The sequence below is a fragment of the Pieris napi genome, chromosome 17, assembly GCF_905475465.1.
Source record: "Pieris napi chromosome 17, ilPieNapi1.2, whole genome shotgun sequence".
Lineage (NCBI taxonomy): Eukaryota > Metazoa > Arthropoda > Insecta > Lepidoptera > Pieridae > Pieris > Pieris napi.
The window spans coordinates 4812574-4833318 of record NC_062250.1 but is presented as its reverse complement, the minus strand read 5'-3'; the positions used below and the strand labels follow the sequence as shown (position 1 = coordinate 4833318).

General features: G+C 32.9%; 2 protein-coding genes across 4 annotated transcripts; both read right to left on the bottom strand.

Annotated features, from left to right (window-relative positions):
* Nucleotides 1–345: 345 nt before the first annotated feature.
* On the bottom strand, nt 346–5594 carry LOC125058009. The gene is made up of 4 exons (XM_047662003.1): nt 4562–5594; nt 4070–4147; nt 3435–3588; nt 346–719 (listed from the first exon to the last, which is right to left on the bottom strand). The coding sequence occupies exons 1-4, from the start codon at nt 5354–5356 to the stop codon at nt 556–558; spliced, it is 1191 nt and encodes a 396-aa protein (XP_047517959.1). The 5' UTR covers nt 5357–5594; the 3' UTR covers nt 346–555.
* A 2012-nt stretch (nt 5595–7606) lies between these two features.
* On the bottom strand, nt 7607–18895 carry LOC125057893 (NADH-cytochrome b5 reductase 2). 3 transcript variants are annotated; one of them, XM_047661831.1, is made up of 6 exons: nt 18581–18895; nt 17784–18006; nt 17164–17282; nt 16641–16845; nt 10492–10686; nt 7607–7887 (listed from the first exon to the last, which is right to left on the bottom strand). In XM_047661831.1, the coding sequence occupies exons 1-6, from the start codon at nt 18596–18598 to the stop codon at nt 7715–7717; spliced, it is 933 nt and encodes a 310-aa protein (XP_047517787.1). In that variant the 5' UTR covers nt 18599–18895; the 3' UTR covers nt 7607–7714. The 3 variants fall into 3 exon arrangements, with proteins under 3 accessions (XP_047517787.1, XP_047517788.1, XP_047517786.1); XM_047661832.1 differs by lacking the exon at nt 18581–18895 and adding an exon at nt 18359–18478; XM_047661830.1 differs by lacking the exon at nt 18581–18895 and adding an exon at nt 18079–18211.
* Between the last annotated feature and the right edge of the window lie 1850 nt (nt 18896–20745).

Genomic DNA, 20745 nt, shown 5'->3' with positions numbered 1-20745 from the left:
CCAGACTTTTATTGTATGTATCTTCACTAATATTATTTTTTGCAATACTTAAGTAGTAACTTGCATAATCTCTCTTTAATGCTCTGTAGTTGTCGTTTTAAATTCTACCGTTTAATAAAAAAGTTTACATATCTAAGGAACGAAAATAGCATTAAAAAAAATATATGACCAGAGTTAGTCGATTTTTTTTAGAAGTGAAAGTATAAGTATTTTCATTAAGATAATATTATGTATAAACTAAAAATCAAGTGGCTTAAGAATGCCTTTAAACTTGATTTTCAGAATACCACATTTTTTATTATTTTTACAAAAAAATCGACTAATTCTCTGCTTACATATTTTGCTTCCCAATTTATCACCGAACAATGTTTCTCCATGACTACAAAAATTAATGAAGAAATATTAATGGCAACACTAAATTACCGCATTCTGTAGGGTAAATTTTTCGTTACCACATTTACTGCTTGTAAATCAAAGACCATAATATATTTTACTATTTTCTAGATCTGGTGACCCTTTTAGCTAATATTTCAAATTTTTCCATAATATCATAATTTAAAGAAACGTAAATTGGAGTAAGACCACCATCATTGTAGTAACGATATTAAGCATTCTAATAACTGTTAACGCATTCATGGACCACATATTGTACACGTTGAATTTGACCGGTCTTTGTTCAATGATTTTTAAGATCCTTTTAGCTTTATCTCTTAAAGGTCCTGAAACAATATACACCAGCGTCTTAGTGCTTCTTGCTTGTGTATACACTATGGATACAAAAAAGCACAGCAGTATAAACCACTTTGTGATACTAAGTATAAGCAAAATCAAATATTAATATAATATTTTATGATGTACGCTAATTAATAAAATATCTAAATTTACATTTTCTGCCAATTCTCAAATCAAGGGCGAAGAACAGACATGACGAACATTGTAACTTCCTTTGACCTTTTTGTATGCAAGTTCGATGTAGTTCTCTGAATATCCGTAGCAGAATTTTTTTGCGAACTGATGTCGCAAATTTGGGATGATCGGAAATATTATTGAGAACGGAGATTGGAAGTAACAGTGTAAAAATAAATATAGTTTAAAAAAACTATAAAACACGATTTTAAAGCACATCAAACTAAAAATTGAAAAATAATTCCTAATTTAGGCTGAAAATGGTAATGAACAAAAAATACTGGTTTTATTGTGAAAAAGCGTGGGTTGCTCAATAGACGAAAAATATGGCACAGAGCGCCCCACGCTTTTCCACTTTTTAGTACTAGCAGCAATACGTGTTGTCTCAATTTAATCGTATTTCTTTGTGGACTTAAAAAAATTTCATTGTTTTTTCGAGATAAACCTATGAAATTATTATATTGTCGCTGATTCTTTATAAGTGTACAAAGTTTGAATTAAATCTGTCCGTTTAAAGTGGGTCAAAATCGAGTCCGAAGGAGTCGGTTACATACATACATACATACATACATACATACAGGTGAAGCTAATATAAAGCGTGTAAAAAATACTAGTGTATACCTTTTTAGGTCTCGGCCTCAGATTTCTGTTACTGTCTGTTTCATTTCATCAATCTAATAGTTAAGTACTAAGTAGGTGATCAGCTTCCCGTGCCTGACACACGCCATCGACTTTTTGGGTCTAAAGCAAGCTGGTTTCCTTACGATGTTTTCATTCACCGTTCGAGCGAATCTTAAATGTGCACATAGACAGAATGTATTGGTGCACAGGCGGGGGTCGAACGTATGACCTCGGGGATCAGAGTCGCAAGCTGAAGCCACTAGGCAGTGGCGGATTTATAGATTAGCCGCCCGTAGGCTATTAAATTTTTGCCGCCTCTAAATTTTGATATCTTAGTCCACAATCATATCAATTTTCTATTTATAAAATTTCAACTTTATAATTTGTGCTCCATCATCCTCGTTACTTTTCCTTTTAGTTATTATAGTTATTATTATTGAGAACTATGGTACCGTGTTAAATCCTTGATTATTTTTACAGCAAAGAATTATCAAAAAACATTATTTTAAGGAAAAAATATCTCAATCGTATACCACTTTCAAAGTAAGGTAAGGTATGTCTTAACACTATACAATACTTACAAAATATGAATTAAGCTTACGTAAAAAACATACATTTGGCGAACGTTGATTAACATTTATTATTACACTCACAGTTTTTAAATAGCAATACAATGAATATATCTTTTCTTTATTACATATTATACTTAAGGCTTAAGTGCGAAGCGCGTAGTAGGTATGCTCTACTCTTGCCTAAAAATCTAAATCCGATGTTTTCTCACATTAAACCGTACCTAACAAATATGATGTACATGAATATTATTTAAAAAGCAACTTATCGGAAAGAAAAATGATCGCTGAGCTTATAAAAATTATTTTTTCGGTTATGATTAATTATTTTTTATTTAAAAGGAAGTAATTTTAATGCCATATTGTATGGATTTTGGATGATCGTGTTCACAGTAAACACGATAACTTTCGAAAAAATAATTTTTTCACTTCAATTTTTTTTTAATATACTTGTTTGCTTTGCGAAAAAGTTATCAAATCTACTGATGTAAACATTAATTTAAATAATTCGTGTACGACATGAGCGCTTAAGGCCTGCTCATTTGGATTTTCCAAACTTTTCTTACTGCAAATAAAATAATTAACTGATAAAATGTATCAATTTTCTAATGAGCAAATTGTCTCACTTCATATTTTGTGGAGGGAATTTTTTTATTGTCAAGTCACAGTCGTTCAACTATCAGTTATTTGATTAATATGATCTCTATAAGATATTGAACTAGTTTTTTATTTAATAAAAATTAGTCAATTTTAGTCAGTATTTTTATTAGACCATCGATATTATATCGATTGAATTGGGTAAGCAGATCACATTCTATTAGGTACACGGAGAAAAAATTATAGTAGTTATCAGTGAAGAATATATGTAATATGTAAAAATTACTAAATTTCGATTATAATATCGAATCGCGATATTCTAAAAGTTCATAATCATTAATGTATAATTAGTAAAGCGTTTAGGAATTGTTCATGCAGAGATGTTGAAATATTTATTAATTAGCACTGTATATGAGAATATTTAGATTTTTGTTAAATATTTTAATTTCTCTCCAATTTTCGAAATTCGTATTATGTGTGTGTATAATAATTTTTTTCTTTTAAGTTTTAAACCGAAATAAAAAATTTAAATTAAAATTTGCCGCCCTAGGCTCCAGCCTACTCAGCCTGCTGGTAAATCCGCCACTGCCACTAGGCCAACACTGCTCTCTCAGAGTCAGAGTAAAGTTCCTGGTAATAAACTCGCCCCCACTTATTTTAATCCCCTTGTTTTATGTTTTACAAAATGTTTGTAATGGGAAGTAACCACCACACCGAGCTCAATACAAACGAACAACTCACCATCACAATATCGAGACATCATGGTAATACATAAACGTTTCGTCTTTTTTGTTTCACGGTAAAATACTTCGCAACGAATGCAAAGGAATATCGCCAGTAGTGTATTACAAATTAAAATTGTTGGCAATGTTATTAATTCCGACCAGCGAAGTGCCTGCAAAAAGGTTAATTAGGAGATTGTTTTTAAACCTAGGCTGTGGGTATAATTCCAATGGGGAAGACCACTAGAAACTTTTCCTGTAGAGGGCGCTGTATGTTTGTTCCATTCAGTTGATCGTCGAAAAATCTCCGTCTATTTTATAGCGTTTTTTTTTACGAATCCGATCTACTTTCTGGTTAAAACAAGTTTTTCAACATGTAAAATATCGCGAAGTTTTATAATTTACTATGGAGATTGACAGCTCCCTTGCAACAAACATTTGGCGCCCTCTACAAGGAACTATTTGACAGTAATCTTCCCCATTGGTCGTACTGAAAGGTGATCGTTAATGAAGTGCAAGGAGGGAAAACTGGTCCCAATTATTCCTTTTTCTAAGATTTTTTTAAATATTTTGATGTAGGTACGCTTGATTGTACTTTCAATTAATATTTTTCTCGTTTCTATTTACAGTGATTCCTTAACATAATTCACTTACATTATATTGAAGTGCTCCCAATCCGATTTCAAATGTCAGCAAAGATAGTAGTACAAATTGGTTACAAAATAAAAGCATCTGTAAAAATAACCATTGTAATCATTAGAATTTTAAAAACAAATGACGACAGTGCTTTTTATTGTGATTGGATAAACGTAATGACGTATGTGATGCAGGGGTAATCAAGATGGGTTAGGAGGTACTTTGTACAAGATTCTCTTTAAAAACGGACGATTCTAGAAAATTTAGATTAAGGCTAGAATCCAACAACCAAACTAAATATAAACTCCAAGCGTGGTTACATAAATTACTTCTCAACATAAGTAGGTACATAACAGGTTTTGAATCGATATTTATGGAGACTTGATGTTGGTTTTAGTGGGTTCATTCTATGGGAGTTGGCATCACTGCGTAATGCACGTTTAGTTTCGTTTTATACTTATTCAGACCGTATTAATTGCTAGATAAATAAAACATATCCTATTTACTTACTTGAAACCTGTAATGGTTTTGAAATGATGTAAATCCTTCAAACAGAGCTTTAAGGTACAAGTCAACACAACAAGTCTGAAAATCATGTGTTTCAGAGGCTAAGCAACGTATAAAATAATATGTAGGTAAATTAATGGCCCTGTGTTTCAAAGGACCGACTGTACCCTGAAGATGATTGATAATAATTGCATTGATAAACCGTATTCTTAAAAAGAAATACACTAACAAATCTGCACAATACATCCATTCTACAATGCATGTTAAAACACTGTATAGAAGTCCAACGATTCCCATAAAAAAATGTGCATTCTCATACATTGTTAAACAAAATGCCATCAGTAATACAAGTACTGAAACGCCCGCTGATGCCGCGTTATTCAAATACAAGACTCTGTTTAACTTCTCATTTTTGTTTACGTTCATGAGACGGTCGATTTCTTGAAGTTGAATGTAAAATCTTGGGTTACTATTGCAATTGATAAATCTTACATGAATTATGTGAAGGAAAAATGTTATGTAATACATGACAATGCTAATGATACTTGTGACGTAGATGCCGGCGAAATCGTAGTATCGAATAAAGTATGATGTAGTGGTATATATGTATAGGACCAATGTGATGATAACACAACAGACAGAGAAAATCTTTTGCGCGGTAGTCGGTGAGCTTACGAATCTGTCACGAATATTTACACGACACGATCCTAGTGCCATTTGGAGATGATGGAAAGGCTCAAAGGATTTAATATACTCCTCATCTAAAATATCTTTCGAAAGGAATTCAGGTTTAGCCATAGCTTAACTTGGACGCGTATTTATATCGACTCAACAATTTTGACGCAAACTACCAATTCAGAAAACGCGCTCATTTGTTGTTTTGATGACTCGAATAAAATATCATAATTGTACAAGTCCATTATAATAATTAAGAAAACACTTTTGTTAAGTTATCAGCTAATGCTTTTAGTTCAAATTAAGCCCTTAAGTGAGAGTCCTTGAATCCCTTTCATAAAGCAATTTTCGTAATTGCTTTATATTTTAGTTAAAATACATACACGTTACAATAATATAGAAGCAAGCACTTACACTATAATGAGAACAAAAGATAAAATAGTCGACAAAGTTAAATTTTTGTGAACATGACGAAACTTCATGATGATGATAATAATTTATCCCTAATCAAGTCATAAATCATTTAATCATATAGGCAACATAATGTACACTTATGAACGTAAAAAAAAATGTATATGAAATATGAAACTTTACATTTAGTGCTAGTGCCAGCCACGGAAGAGAAGAACTGGCAATAAACTCTCCGCCACTCTTTTTAATCGCCATGTTTTTTTACACAACGTTTGTAAGGAGCTGCTACTATTACACCACGTCCACATGACATATTAAGTAATTAATAATAATAACATAAATTAAAAACAAAGACTTGTCCTCTATCCGCAGGAGATGAAGGGAATGGATAATGGGAAAGGCAAAGGACGAAACTTGAATTGTCACAAAGTAAACTTTTTTCTGTCAAATATGCGCGGCAACGTTTCGATTGTCAGTTTATATAGTTGTACATCTATGTATATCTAATCTATGTAACCCAAGGTGTAAAAAAAATTAACAAAAAACTTCCTTCAATCGTGTGCGCTGCGAAAACTATTAATGATAGAACAAAATGATGTAATACAATTTTTCAGGACACATCACTATCTATAAAAAACGTCGCGACAGTACATATGTCTCTATCTTTTATAATTACGTCACAATAAGCGTCCTTTTATTAAAATAACACCGCTAGAAAAGGCTCTTTATTCGTACCTAGGTACGTATCCTTATCAAAATAAATACCAACGTTTCACATAAGCTACAATTTAATGGAATAACCACCAAAAAAGCATGGTGGATTGGTGTTCTCCTGCCTTTTCTCTTGAATAGTTTACTACTATGTAATATAACAAAAATCTTAGCCACAGCAACGCTTGGCCGAGTCTACTAGTATTAAATAAAGCAAAATGTTGAAATAAAAACCTGTATGTAATATCATAATTTATTACAGAAATCTATATTGTCTATAAAACATTCGAAACACTTAGAACTAATCTCCTTAGCTAATAATTGTTCTAGATACGAATAAAAATACAACAGAAACACATATAATATAAAAATACTATGTCATATGTATTTTAAGGCCGGTAACTTATTTGGTACCAAGATTTTGGGGCCAAAATGACGTCTTAGCGGCGGTCAATAATTGTCCTGTTATTTTTAACTGACAACGAAAGCAGGTCAAAGTAATATAGACCTAATCCATATTCTGCCTTGCGATTCTGTAACTCACTTTTCGAACTCACACGATTTGGCATTCTGATAAGGTCCCTTTTGTTTATCAGAATGCCAAATCGTAAAATGACTGCTTTACGACTGATTTGAGCGCAACCGCCGCTGCGAAAACCGCTGTGTGAGTTCGAAAAGTGAGTTACAGAATCGCAAGGCTGTTCGTGTTTTATATGCATTAAAAAAATTACAAATTTCTGAACGATTATGTTGAATGTCCCATTTATTCGACCAGAGATAACCAAATCCATTTATATGAAATTGCAGCGACTATATTCTCTAACTCTCAATTACTATGGATGGCGCAACTTTGCATAAGAAAATAATTATGTGATAAACAGGAACCGGTCAGCTGTTGACCGGCTTTGAATTAGTATTTTGGCGCGTTAGGGAAAAATTATAAGAGTAAATTTTAACGATGCGCGCGCACACCGTCACAAAAAACCGACACCCTGAAGTTAGCTATAGTCAACATTTTAGGTTTTTTGAAGTTCTACTTATTTTGGCGCGTTAGGGAAAAAGTATGACAGTAAAGTTTAACGATGCGCGCGCACACCGTCACAAAAAACCGACACCCTGAAGTTAAATATAGTCAACATTTTAGGTTTTTTGAAGTTCTACTTATTTTGGCGCGTTAGGTCAAAATTATGAGAGTAAATTTTTTCTACAAACGTAGAATAAGGCGAAAGATATTTTTTTTTTTAATTTGGCACGCCAAAGAAGTATAACTTCTAACGCGTGTACATAAGTACACACACGTTTATTTCTTGATTACCCGTAGACCAGTCAGTTTAATCTCTGGTGAATGGAATGCACATCTTAGTATGCGAATCGCTTTTCCGCTGGATATTCTAGTTTATCCAGGGCCGGGTTGCAGGCGAAGTTAATCATAGGTGGTGGCCCGCACATAAGTACCATGACGTCATCGCCTGGAGGGAATAGGTGCTCGCGAATCATCTCGTCATTGATGAAACCGGTACTGTACTTCCAGCCTGGAAATATAATGTATTATATAATATTAAAAATTTGCAATCAGTGGATTGCTTAGGGGCCGTCTCCACAAGCGAGAGAATCGCGACGATACAATCGTCCTGCCACGCATTTCTATACAATCTCATAGAACGTGTCTCCACACGGCGATCTTAACGCGGCGATGCGACGGGTGGTTGAGTGCGCGCGAAACGTCATTACATCGCTGCGAGCCTGTCGCTACCGGTGGCGCGCACGTCGCGCACTCGCCACGGAACGTGGCGCTCTCGCAGAGAGCGCGCGACGTGCGTGACCATACATCAATAAAAACAATACATCCATAGTAAATAATTATTTTATTGACTGATTTAGACACTACTTATTTCGGTCTCGTCCGGCACCACTGAACTCTAAATGAACACTGAACAAAATAAGAGCACAACGCGTTGTCAAAGAAACGCGGCGATTCCGTTACGAGTCGTTGCGGATACGCTGTGATTCCGTTACGAATCGCGACGATACGCTGGCGGAATAATAGCTCGTTCGTGGAGATTACCCGACGATAAAAACGCGGACTCGTCGCGATTCTCTCGCTTGTGGAGACGGCCCCTTAGAGTTTATTTAAAAGCTTAATAAAGCTTTCAGCTTAAAAGGGTGTCTCAGCCCGATTTAAATACTTATAAAAAACCAAATAGTATTTGTAATACAATTAGAATTGCAGTAAATTATAATATACTAGCAGACCGGCCAAGCGTTGCTGTGGCTAAGGTTTTTGTTATATTACATAGTAGCAAACTATTCAAGGGAAGCGGTAGGAGAACACCAGTCATGGGGACTGCTATGCTTTTTTGGTGGTTATACCATTAAATTGTAGCTTATGTGAAACGTTGGTACTTTCAACACAGCGCTATCTGTTAGAATTGTGACTATCAAATAATAATCAAACATGTTGCAATAAAATAATATTGCGGGTATAAATTGAGATGTAAGCTATCCTATCTTTCAAGTTGGATCAAACTACACACGGTGTGCAAATTTGATTGATATCGGTTCGGTAGTTTAGGAGTCCATCGCGGACAAACAACGTGACACGTAATTTATATATATTAAGAATAGTGCGGATTTTATGTACGAAATATTATAGCGTCAAGATGTCTTCCATCGGACTAGCGAATTTAGAAATACTCCTTGGATGGACATCTTGTTTCCCTCTAAATTTGGGGGGAAAACCCTCAAATAAAGTTCACTGACAAAGCGCTATACATAGTCATTATTGATCGAAGTCGGGTCTGAGCCGAGTGGCGGCCATGTTTTCATAATCGTATTCAAAAACGTTCACGACAAACTTTGGTAAGTTCTATATGGTATGATTATAGAGAATAATTTAAGTTTATTAATTTAACTTGTTTAATGTTTTGCTTTAGTAAAAAAATGTTTTTTTATTAAATTAATTCATAAATAAATACTTTAGAGTACCTAATAGATGGATTTTGACAGACTTTAACCCTAAATTGGTGTCAAACCAGCATACGAATAAACTTGAATTTCCCGTGAATACATTTTTATTTTATCTTTGACAAAGTTTATAAAATATATAAACACATGAAAAAAATCCACTTGCTGCGGATTTTTATATTTTAAAGTCTGGTTCGATGTTATTTTATCTCAATCATAAATTCATTCTACATTGGACATGTCACGTAATACCGTTATCAAATAGATTAGGTCTGTATTAAATCTATTAATAATTTATATTCACTATAAAAATATTTCTAATTAATTTTGCTATTTGACAGGCAAATGAGTAATTAGTTATTGAGAGTATATTTTAAAACCATTATGGAATCAAATAACTTAAAAAGTTGAGTTCTTTTAGTCACGTGACATAAGGCGGTTACAGATCAACTATAACGTAGCATGCTTGAAAACAATGTCTTCGTCTATGCGGTAAATGTGGTAGAAGATGCAGAGTGACCCACATCTCTATGCCAAGGGATCAAGCCATCGGATTGGGATTGGGAAGGGTTTGGTCGTCGACAACAGGAACCGCTCTTCGCTGAATACGATATAGTATCTAACACGTTAAATATAGCGAATTAAACGCAGTAGAATAATCTCCCCTTAAATGCGGTAGATCCGGACCGCGTTATAGGATTACACGTTGTAGGAATATTCTTATAAACTCGTTTTCCTAACATTTCAAAAGCTAGGAACACAAATTTAACTAAGTTAATTAGTTTAATTTTATAACACAGTACAGTTGCAAAGATACGCAAAACTAATTATGGACTTGACAAATCATTATAAATTTCACACTTCAGAAATATAACTTGAGTATACTCCACGTTATAGGGGGGAAATACCGCGTTATATGGGGGACGGAATACGCGTTAATTTAATTGTGATTATTAATACAGTCAAAGACAAACGACATCGAAGGGACTACTCATATTTGGTCGTAAAAACCGATAGTCAAAACAGCCGATGACGTTGTTATTAAGAACCTAATACAATTCAGCCGGGACCTTTGATTTTGGTCAATATAACTGGTATCTTGTCCTAAACGATCCCGGTTCGCTTAAATCATCAGTCGGGTTGGAATTAGATTAGAAAGAAAAGAATATTACCTTCAGTAGGTCTATCCAAGGTGTACCACAAACAGAATTGCTCAGGGTGATCCCGTTGGTAATTCTCCAACTCGTTCCGAAGTAAAATATCTTCTTCCGTCTGATTTGCGAACAATAGCCTCATTTCCGTGGAATCATTCGGGTCTTGACATATATGACGGATCAGTTGCAACATTGGCGCGATGCCCGTACCACCTGTAAACCCAGTTATTTTGTATTGTGTAACTGCTTTCACGAAATATAAATTTAGGCCAGTGGCTTGATTACAAATTCTTTTGTAAACCACTCTTTATATGTAAAGAGTGGTTAAAGAATACATATTAATGCTTCTAATTTTACATTTAGTGCCAGTTCTCAACCAATGGCGTAGAACGTAAAAGACATTTTTTTTTTGGTGATAATGTAATGTGACTTTTACATATGTTTTAATTGTTTATATATTTTTTAATATGTTCACCGTAATTGCCATGTATTTTAGAATAGAATTGTAACTTTCTATAAATAAATATATTTTCAAATTATTTGGTTGTTCTTTGCTTAAGGTATTTATTAACAGAACAGGAGGCAAACAGGCAGCAGGTACACCTGATGTTAAGTGATACCGCCGCCCATGGACACAAACCCTGAGGGTGCGCGAATGCGTAGCCGGCCTTTTAAGAATTGGTACGCTCTTTTCTAGAAGGACCATAACTGGAATTGGTTCATAAATACTTGAGACCCTGCCTTAAAAAAACGCTCATTTTTGGAACAACGGACGTCAAAGTGAAACGAGAAAAAATACTTCGTTATATTGCATATTTTAGTGTCATAGATACAATACAATCGTAATCAATATAATCAAATATTATTTAAGTACTAAATTTTTATTTATAACGCCACGCCTTTATCCCGAAGGGATAGAGAGAGGCCGGAGCACGGATCCTCCACTTGCTACAGTCCTAAAATAACCTTCAAACACTATCATGACATTAACCATGCTCGTCGTTTATGGGTACTTTTCACCTGTCTCTTCACTATACGACCAGCCTACCCAACCGGATCTCACCATCCACGGCTGCCTTGCTTCTCATTCATCCATTCTACATGGCCAAACCACCTACGCATTCCCTTTCGTATCCCTATCACTACGTCTTTTTTCCACACTCCTTACGTACTAATTCTTAATAACATATCTAAATATTGTTGTTGATGGCAAGCGGCCGGATGGGGTTGATCCCTTGGAAAATGGGACGGTCTTTAGTATGGGATGCTACTTGTGTGGACATGTTTGCCCCGTCTCCTTCGGACAAGAAAAACAGCTGGGGCGGCCGCAGAGCAGGCAGAAAATAATAAACGGCACAAATGTAAGAGTCTTTCCTCCAACTTCGATTTTGGTCCCTTTGGAGTAGACTCTTGGGCCGTGGGGTTCAAGTGCCCAGGCGCTAATTAAAGATTTAAGTTGACGCCTGGTAGATACTACCGGTGACCCCAGAACGGGTGCTTTCCTGGCTTAACGAATAAGTATCGCAGTAAAGCGAGGAAATGCTGCCAGCGTTAAAGGTACACTGCCACAGGGAAATTTTTAATTAAATTTATTATTACTTTGTAGGTTAATAAAATTTTAAATATTGTATACATACTTTATTTGAATTATTATATATTTCAATATCAGAAATAACAAACAAAAAATAAAAACTAAAAATTGAAAATAATAAACTAAAACTAAACAGATAAAAATAATAATAATAACGATATCGTAAAACGCTTGCCTTCTGCTGATTATAGAAAGTATTTATATGATTGATTGAGATCTTAAAAGAAAAACTCTTTTTGATAAAAAATAATATTATGTAATAAAAATCGTTAAATATTATAATACAACGATTAATTGGTGTATGGAAGGTTAAATAGCTTATTTTAAATATCTTACGAAAATGTACGGGCTTATAATGCTAATTAATGAATAATGACGACTGTGATTAAGTCGGAAACTTTAAATTCCACATAAATGCATAAAAATCGGTTGTCTGTAAAGTCGGTTTACTGACGATAGTTGAACGTGACAACGTCATAAAAAATATTGATGGGATGGTTGCATTTTTCAAAAAAAAAAAAAAAAAAAGTATTTGTTTGATAGGTATTTTGTATGGATATAGAGAAGGAGGTAAATGGAAATCACAATTGAATTGATCAAGTTACTTTTATTTATACGCATAAATACAATTATGTCAATTTTAAATGGAACGCCTCAGAGCGCAGTAACGCCGCATGAGTCATGTATTTTCGTGCGTGCAGCCGACTCCATCGAATTATAAGACGTTGTCACGTCAAAAAAGAAGTATTAAGAATATCCATAGCGCAAAATTACCTGCATCATGAGCACACCCCACATACAGTACCACATACTTTTTTGGCCGGCGGCTTAACTTGGTACTACCGTCACCATTTTGACATGTCAGACCAACATTGTTTAGTTTATTAAATAATTTTAGTATCCAATATCTAATAAAAATACAACTAAATGTATTTATTTTTATTCCTTGCATGATGATTTACAATGGCGAAGTTTTTATTATCGAATGATTCTGATTGCTACGTATCTTAAAAGATATTATATTAATAGTACAGGTAACAAAAACTATCACTTTTTGTGTCACAATTATTTAAGCCTAGAACTGTATTTTCTAGATACTAGTATACATTGTTTTATTAAGACATTTCAATAAATTATTAAGTTAGCCTGCATGGTTTCTAACTACGACATTTAGGGTAATTTATCTCGCCGTTTATCGGGATAAATTCTTTCTTCAAATTATTATTGGTTTTTCCCATAACAGCAGTGTTGGCGTAGTGGCTTCAGCGTGCGTCTCTCATTCCTGAAGTCGTAGGTTCGATCCCCGGCTGTGCACATCTTTCTATGTGCGGATTTAACATTGGCTCGATGAAAGAAAATATCGTGAGGAAACCAGCTTGCCTTAGAACCAAAAATTCGATGGCGCGTGTCAGGCACATGTAACTGATCAGTTGTAGTAGGTGATAACCTACTTGCCTATTAGATTAACAAATTACTCTTAAACAGATTTAGCCGACATTAGCAAAAATGTATAACATGATTATATAACTTATATGTATTTTATAAGATATAATAGAATATTATAAAAGAACTAAATTACGCGTTTTCCTGCGCTCAGCAATGTCCCCAGTGTTTTTTTATGGATTGAACATAACTAAACTGGGTTATTCCGCGAACAAATATGTGTGGATTATGAGGAAAACATACAGTTTCACACATGACGCAGACACGACATTTAAGTTTTGCATAAATTAAATAATTCGAAGCGATACATTCTTTTAAGGCCCTTACATTCCTAGTATCTTTTTAAAAGGCAAGTGAGTGATTAGCCTTCTGTGCCTGACACTCGCCATCGACTCTGGATGTCATGCCGTTTTCCTTATGATGGTTTCCTTCGTACGAGCGAGTAATAAATGCTTACATAGAAAGTCCATTGGTGGAGAGAGAGGGGGAGAGAGAGAGACGCACGCTGAAGCCACTAGGCCGCTGCTGTTAAAATCTTTATTATACCTATCTATATTATATATTTAAATATGACGAATTGATAATTCGTTTTATAAGTGGGTAAAAAATACACACACATTTGAAGTTAAAATAATATTCTTTGTAATATTTTTTCGCTTAAAATTTGTGACCCTAATGAATCGAATAAAGCGATATGTTATTGCGTAATTATGAACCCATTTGATCAAATAATTCGATATTAACATTGATAAAAAATATAGCCATCATGATGACTTAACGTTATTATAACTTGTGTTTAATAATGATGACGATTTAATAATAATGTTTACAAATAATAATTATCAACAGTTAAATAAACAAAAACGTGATAATATTCATCCTTGAACATTTCACGTTTAAGCATTAACAAATGCATCAAATCGTAAAAAAATTTCAAGCTAAAGCTAAACTTTTCAAAATTAACAAAGAAATTTTTGAAGTCTGTTGAACTGGACAGATAAATAATTTCAAAGGACTCCTGATAAGGGACCATAGATAAAGTTTATCTGTAATTCTGAACAATGGCTTTGAGGATGAGATAACATTTTTTTACTAGTGATATTGATGTTAAGTGGACTGTGGTATTCACTAATCTATAGTGTATGTCAATACAATATACATTACATAGAAGATAAAAGCTAATATTATATAAGCATTACTTTTTCAAATGTATAATAATATAATGTATTTAAATGTAGAATTCAGTATTCATTTCATATAAAAATGGTAAAGATTTTAGGTATAAAATGTGTCAGATATCTGATATCAATTTTTATGACTTTTTTGGAATTATATAATCATGCATAATGTGTATCAGCAAGTAAATAATAGGTTGGGGAAAAAGTTTCTTCGCATTTTTTAAGAAAATTCAAAACATTTTTTAAAATAGTTTATTTACATTTAACTAAAGTATGTAGGTACCATTTTGTTCGATATTTTTTTGCCATCATTTAGGTAGGGACATGATCCCATTGCTACTGAAATTTTGGGACTTCTGATCAAAATACCGCGACAATTGGTTTTGGCAGTCCTCTCGTGATGCTAACCTGACACTGCCTAAAGAATTCTGAAGAGACTGAAACAGGTGGAAATCTGAAGGTGCAAGGTCAGGACTATACGTCGGATGCATTATCACCTCCTAGCCAAGCTCTCTAAGTTTTTGCTAAAAGGCTAAAGATGTGTGAGGTCTAGCGTTATCATGATGAAAAACCACACCCCTTCTGGTGATTAATTCCGGCCGCTTTCTCTCAACTTCTTGCTTTAATCTCATCAGTTGTTCGCAGTAGAGTTCAAAATCGATGGTCCTGTCTGGGTGGTAACAGCTCATAATGAATAATGCCCTTCCAATCCCACCACACACACAGCATCACCTTGTTGCGAGTTATCCCGGGTTTCGCCACAGTCTGGGAAGCCTGACCGACCTTTGATCACGACCTTTTTCGCACGTTCTTGTCATACGTGATCCACTTTTCATCATCAGTTGTCAGCTTCTTCAAAAATGGTTCGGTTCCATTAAGTCGTAATAAAGAATCAAAAATGTGTACACGGTTCATTAGGTTTCTTACAGTGAGCTCGTGAGGTACCCAAATATTGAGCTTTTTTGTGTACCCAGTTTTTTCCAAATGCACCAAAACTTTTTTGTGGTCAAATCCCCGTTCTTCAGCTACGTCTTAACTACTGATATGCCGATCTTGCTCCACTTTTTCAAACATGGCATCCATTTTATCCGTTACAGGGCGACCAGAGCGACCTGGATCTTTGACATCAAAATTTCCGGATTGAAAACGCTTAAACCAAATGTGTGCTACTGTCACAGACACTGTGCTAGGGCCATATTAACATCACAAATTTATTTCGAGGCTTGTGTTGTATTTCGACCTTTTTTGGAGGAAAATTATAAATGTATCGAATTTCTTCATTCGGTTCACTCATCTTGACGGTACGAAAAATAAATAAAAAACAAACATTATCCTAATTTGATTTTGGAATTATCTTCTTTAATATCTCAACATTCCTTGATAACAAAACCAGCCAGATCCATATAGTATAGCCAAAGAGATTTTATTACAAGTTCATACATACTGTAATGCGAAAAGACTTTTTCCCCAACCCAATAGATAGGAATAGTTAGTAATATAATAAAAAAATACTATGTCAAGCTCGAACATAGAATGTTATTTTTTTTTATTAATTTTAATGATTCTTTTAGTAATTTTTTCTATTAAAAAAACGAAATAAGTATTTGTGAATTAAAACAAATATCACTATATAAGTATAAATTAAAAAATTAAACCCAGAGCGTTTTCTAATTTTTCTTCCGAATGCGGTATAACCTTTTCTTATAACAGATAAGTTATGAGAAACATCTATGACTTGTTTGTAGTTGACATCACTGTTTGATGATGAAAACAAATAACACTATTTAGATATGACAATATGAACTCTTGTGAAGCCGGAGTTTCTATAATAAAATTCCCTTATAGTTTTCACTATCTCTATCATGCTTTATGGTAACAATATGTGACACTTTTCAATTATTTCAAATTAGAAGTTTTTTTTAAATGGCTGATTGATATTCAAGATGATAGTATACCTGCAATCATGTTGAGTTTCTTCATAGTGACTGTAGTAGGCGGGTCCTTTCTTAGCTTCTTAATTTGGAATGTTCCTTTACCAACATACTGCAGCCTTCCCGAGGGACCTCTGACATCTATTGTGTCACCAATTTTCAGACTTTCCAAATGCTGAGACATTTTACCTCCATCGGGGAATTTTGGGTGGACATTCTTAAAGTAAACCTGTAAAAAAAGATAATTAATAAAATGCCTTAACAGTATAATAATTTGGTTTTCATATTCAAATTTTTATGTCTTAAAGGACAGCTTTAATGTCATTTCAATGATATCTAACATATTACATAATTAATATTTATAGTAACTATTTAGTTAGAGTAAAGAAAAATATTATACATAATATGGTATAAGTTCCTCATTTCAAATTGGTATTCATTCAGATGGACCAAAAATCTGTTTAGTTTGATAGGACTAAGTCTAAAACTTGTCCTTGCTTAGTTTGTCTTTTCTAAAAATCATTTCATGTATTAAACATGTACAAACCTTTATAACCAAATCAACATATCCCTTTTCCTCATCACTGGTTACAGGTGTGTATGCTCTAATAACAAGATCATCTTGTAATTTTACTGATAAGTGTATATGCTGGCCAATTGGCAAACCTAAAATTTTACTCATATTAATTAAAGAAAAGCTAAAATAATCATTATTGGTTTTAATTCAAGTACGCCAAACACTAAAGAATGACTTGAAACACAATCAGCATTATTATATACAATGGATTAAAGTGTGGGTTTGTTGCCATGGTTACTATTTTATTTCCATATTTAAAAAAATTGTATATAAATAAAGAGTTTAAATTAATATTTCTCTACTACTTGCTATAAATGAAAATTACAAATAACTAACTTCCAATCAACATAGATTCATCTAAGAATGAACTACTATATGTATAAGCCTATGAAATAGACGGAACAGATACATTTAATGGTTCCAAATCAGTAATTATGAAATAAATATAATGTCTTACTCTATAACAAAGTAAGTAAGGTCATGCAAAGGACAAACAAAAAATTAATTAACATAATATTAAATGAATTTCCTATATTTTTCATAGAAGGTCAATCACAAGAAGAAAAAATTTAAATTCCAAATAAATTTACCTAGAATATGATCTGGAGAGGGAAGTCCAAATCTGAATCTCCTTGTGTCGTGGCTAATTTCTTCCCTTTCAATTAGAGGTAAGGGATACTTTACATTGGAGTCAACTAATGTGACAGGGTTTATCTTCTTTGTTGGTGTGGATGCTTTCCTTCCCCATATTAGGTTAGCTAAAACTGTCACTAACACAACCACAACACTTACTCCAGCTATAATAGGGAGAACCTGTAAAATAATTAATGATTACTATTTTATTCAAGTAAAAAACAATTAAAAATAAATAATATAACTACACACTGATGAATGTTCAAACACATCATTCAGAGCAACCTCTAAATTGCTCATTTTGCTACAATAAACACAACACTTCTGACTTGGCCAGGATATAATTGGTTATGAAATACGAAGTTTAAAGTAACACAAGTGAAATCTGAACCTTGACTTTTGTTATCTTGCCTTAATTGCTAACTTATGTGTGTAATGGCATATTTAAAAGGTTTTACTATTTAAGAATTCTTTTACAAACTCAAAGCAATGAGAGAAATGTCATAATAGTATTAATTAGTTATTCACGTACCACAGACATCGTTATGGATCTTATAACTTACAATGAAATGTATAATAAATTGAAAATTCACACCTTTCCTGTCCTTATACAATCAAGATAATTTAAAGCGATAAGACGGATAATTCAATCAGCATGATTGGTTAATCGTTTTAAATAAAGCATGAATCAGGAATTAAATTAATTCGATAGAGCTAATTTGTATGTAAGATCATAATTATTGTAAAAACTTACGATTTTAGGGTTATTCATGTCTTCAGAGTAATCTCATACTTTAAAATATATTCGATTCAAATACTGATTTCACAATGTTATGAATTATATAATCCTAATTCCCGGAATCAGGAAACTAACTCACGAAGAATCTTGTGAAGATTGGAGAATACGAATTCCTACTGAATAGGTTATGCTTAACTTGTAAGATTGAAACTGTAATTAGTAAAAGTATATTTATAGGTTTGGCAAAGAAAATGTTCTGAAATATTAAGCTATTGTACATGTAAGTATTCCTGTATTTATTTTTAATAAATAGAAGAAACTCATTGTGTTGTGGAATAACTGTGATTAAACTGAGTCAACACATTTCGCAATTCGCGGGTCACTACTCTAGTAAATTGAAATTTGTCATTTTAAATACATACATAATTATAATAATATGTAAGTAGTCCTATTAAAATTAATAGTCATTATTATTTGAATTTATCAGTTTTACTTGTTCGTTGTATACTATCATCCAATTTAGTTTATTTCTTTACATAATTACATTTCAAGCAGTGTGTTAAGATTTCATACATGTGTAATTTTATTAGCGTTATTAAGCACTGTTTGCAGTAGATGGCAGTGATATACAGTTAATTTTTTTATTTATTTTAACGATTTCAATTTTCCTTTTTTTAACCTTAAATTTCCGTGTTTTTTACCGTTTCAAAAATTTCCTATTATTTCTTACAAATTGGCTTCATTTCCGGACTTTGGAGATTCTCTTTTACGTTTTACCTTTGAGTTTTTAGCACTACATATTTGGAAATTGTTAAAAATGGCTACGTGAAAAAGTTTTTGTGTATGAAGATTTAAGTTCTCGTAAGTATACTCATAAATTTATCAGTTTATTACATACATATATTATGTATTTGATTTCTTATGCTTTGTTTTGTATATATGCATATTATGTTTACGATACGTGGGCATTGACATAATAACTAAGAAATAGAATACAAAATTGTCAAAACAGCATGGAAAGAAGAACAACAGAAGTAAAAAGGAAAGACAAATAACATTATGAATTGGTCGATGGTATTTTAAAAATTCTATGCATATGTGCGTTTTAGTAGTATATTAGTTAGCACACCCATCTCCAGGTAGCGCTAGTGCGCTACAATGTCGAGTGTTGACTCTATATCCGATATATATGTAGATGTATGTACACAATTTAAATATTCAGCTTTTGCATAAGGATATCAAAGACAATTCAAGTTATGAGCAATGTTTAAATAAATATAAAAATACCGAATTTTTTGGTTTTAGTTGGATGGCGACACTTAAACATAAATCCATATCTCATTTAATCTGAGGAAAAATTCAATATTCAATCAATGGGAAGTTTTGCTAAAATATATTTCATATCTTCATAACATAAACAATCTAATGTAAATAAGAATACATGAATTTCATATTTCGCATCCAAATTAAAAAAAAAAGTATCGGTAGATAGTATTAAGCAAATCAGCTAGATAAACACTACAAGTGTTTATCTATAACATACACTTCTATTGCGCTTAGCGCTTGCCACTAGATGGTGCTATACTTAAATTTCTATTAACAAATTCTGGAATTAGAGGGAAACGGTAAGGGGTTTCAGGCGTAACCATAGTAACGTATCCGAGTAGCACCTCCGTCGTCTCTATCCCAACAGTCCAGACGTGAAGTGGTTTGCTTAAATACATATATTATTTTGTCTCATGATGGCACTTTTAATATCTAAATATGAACTTTAAAAATACATAAAACTATTTTTTCTTCAATTGTCTATTATCTCATTTTTATCAGTGAAATTTTTTGTGGATATATTCAATGTGTTAATTTTATGTTTTATTTTAAAGAGATGTATCTTTTTTGTTTCCTTAATAAATAAATAAATACAGTACTAAACAATAGTAAATATATATACATATACCTATAATACAAATTTTCATAGCAAGTTACTATATTCTTAACCTACATAGTAATAGATAATAATAATAATTAAAAACGGATAAATAGAAAAGTAAAACAAATGTATAATTTTGGTCCCTGTGGCAGTATGCCAATTCGTGTGGAAATCGTTGGCGTATTTTTAATCGGTAACCTCACTGATTTTACTCCAATCGAATTTTATATTGAGAAAAATAAACTAGGTATAC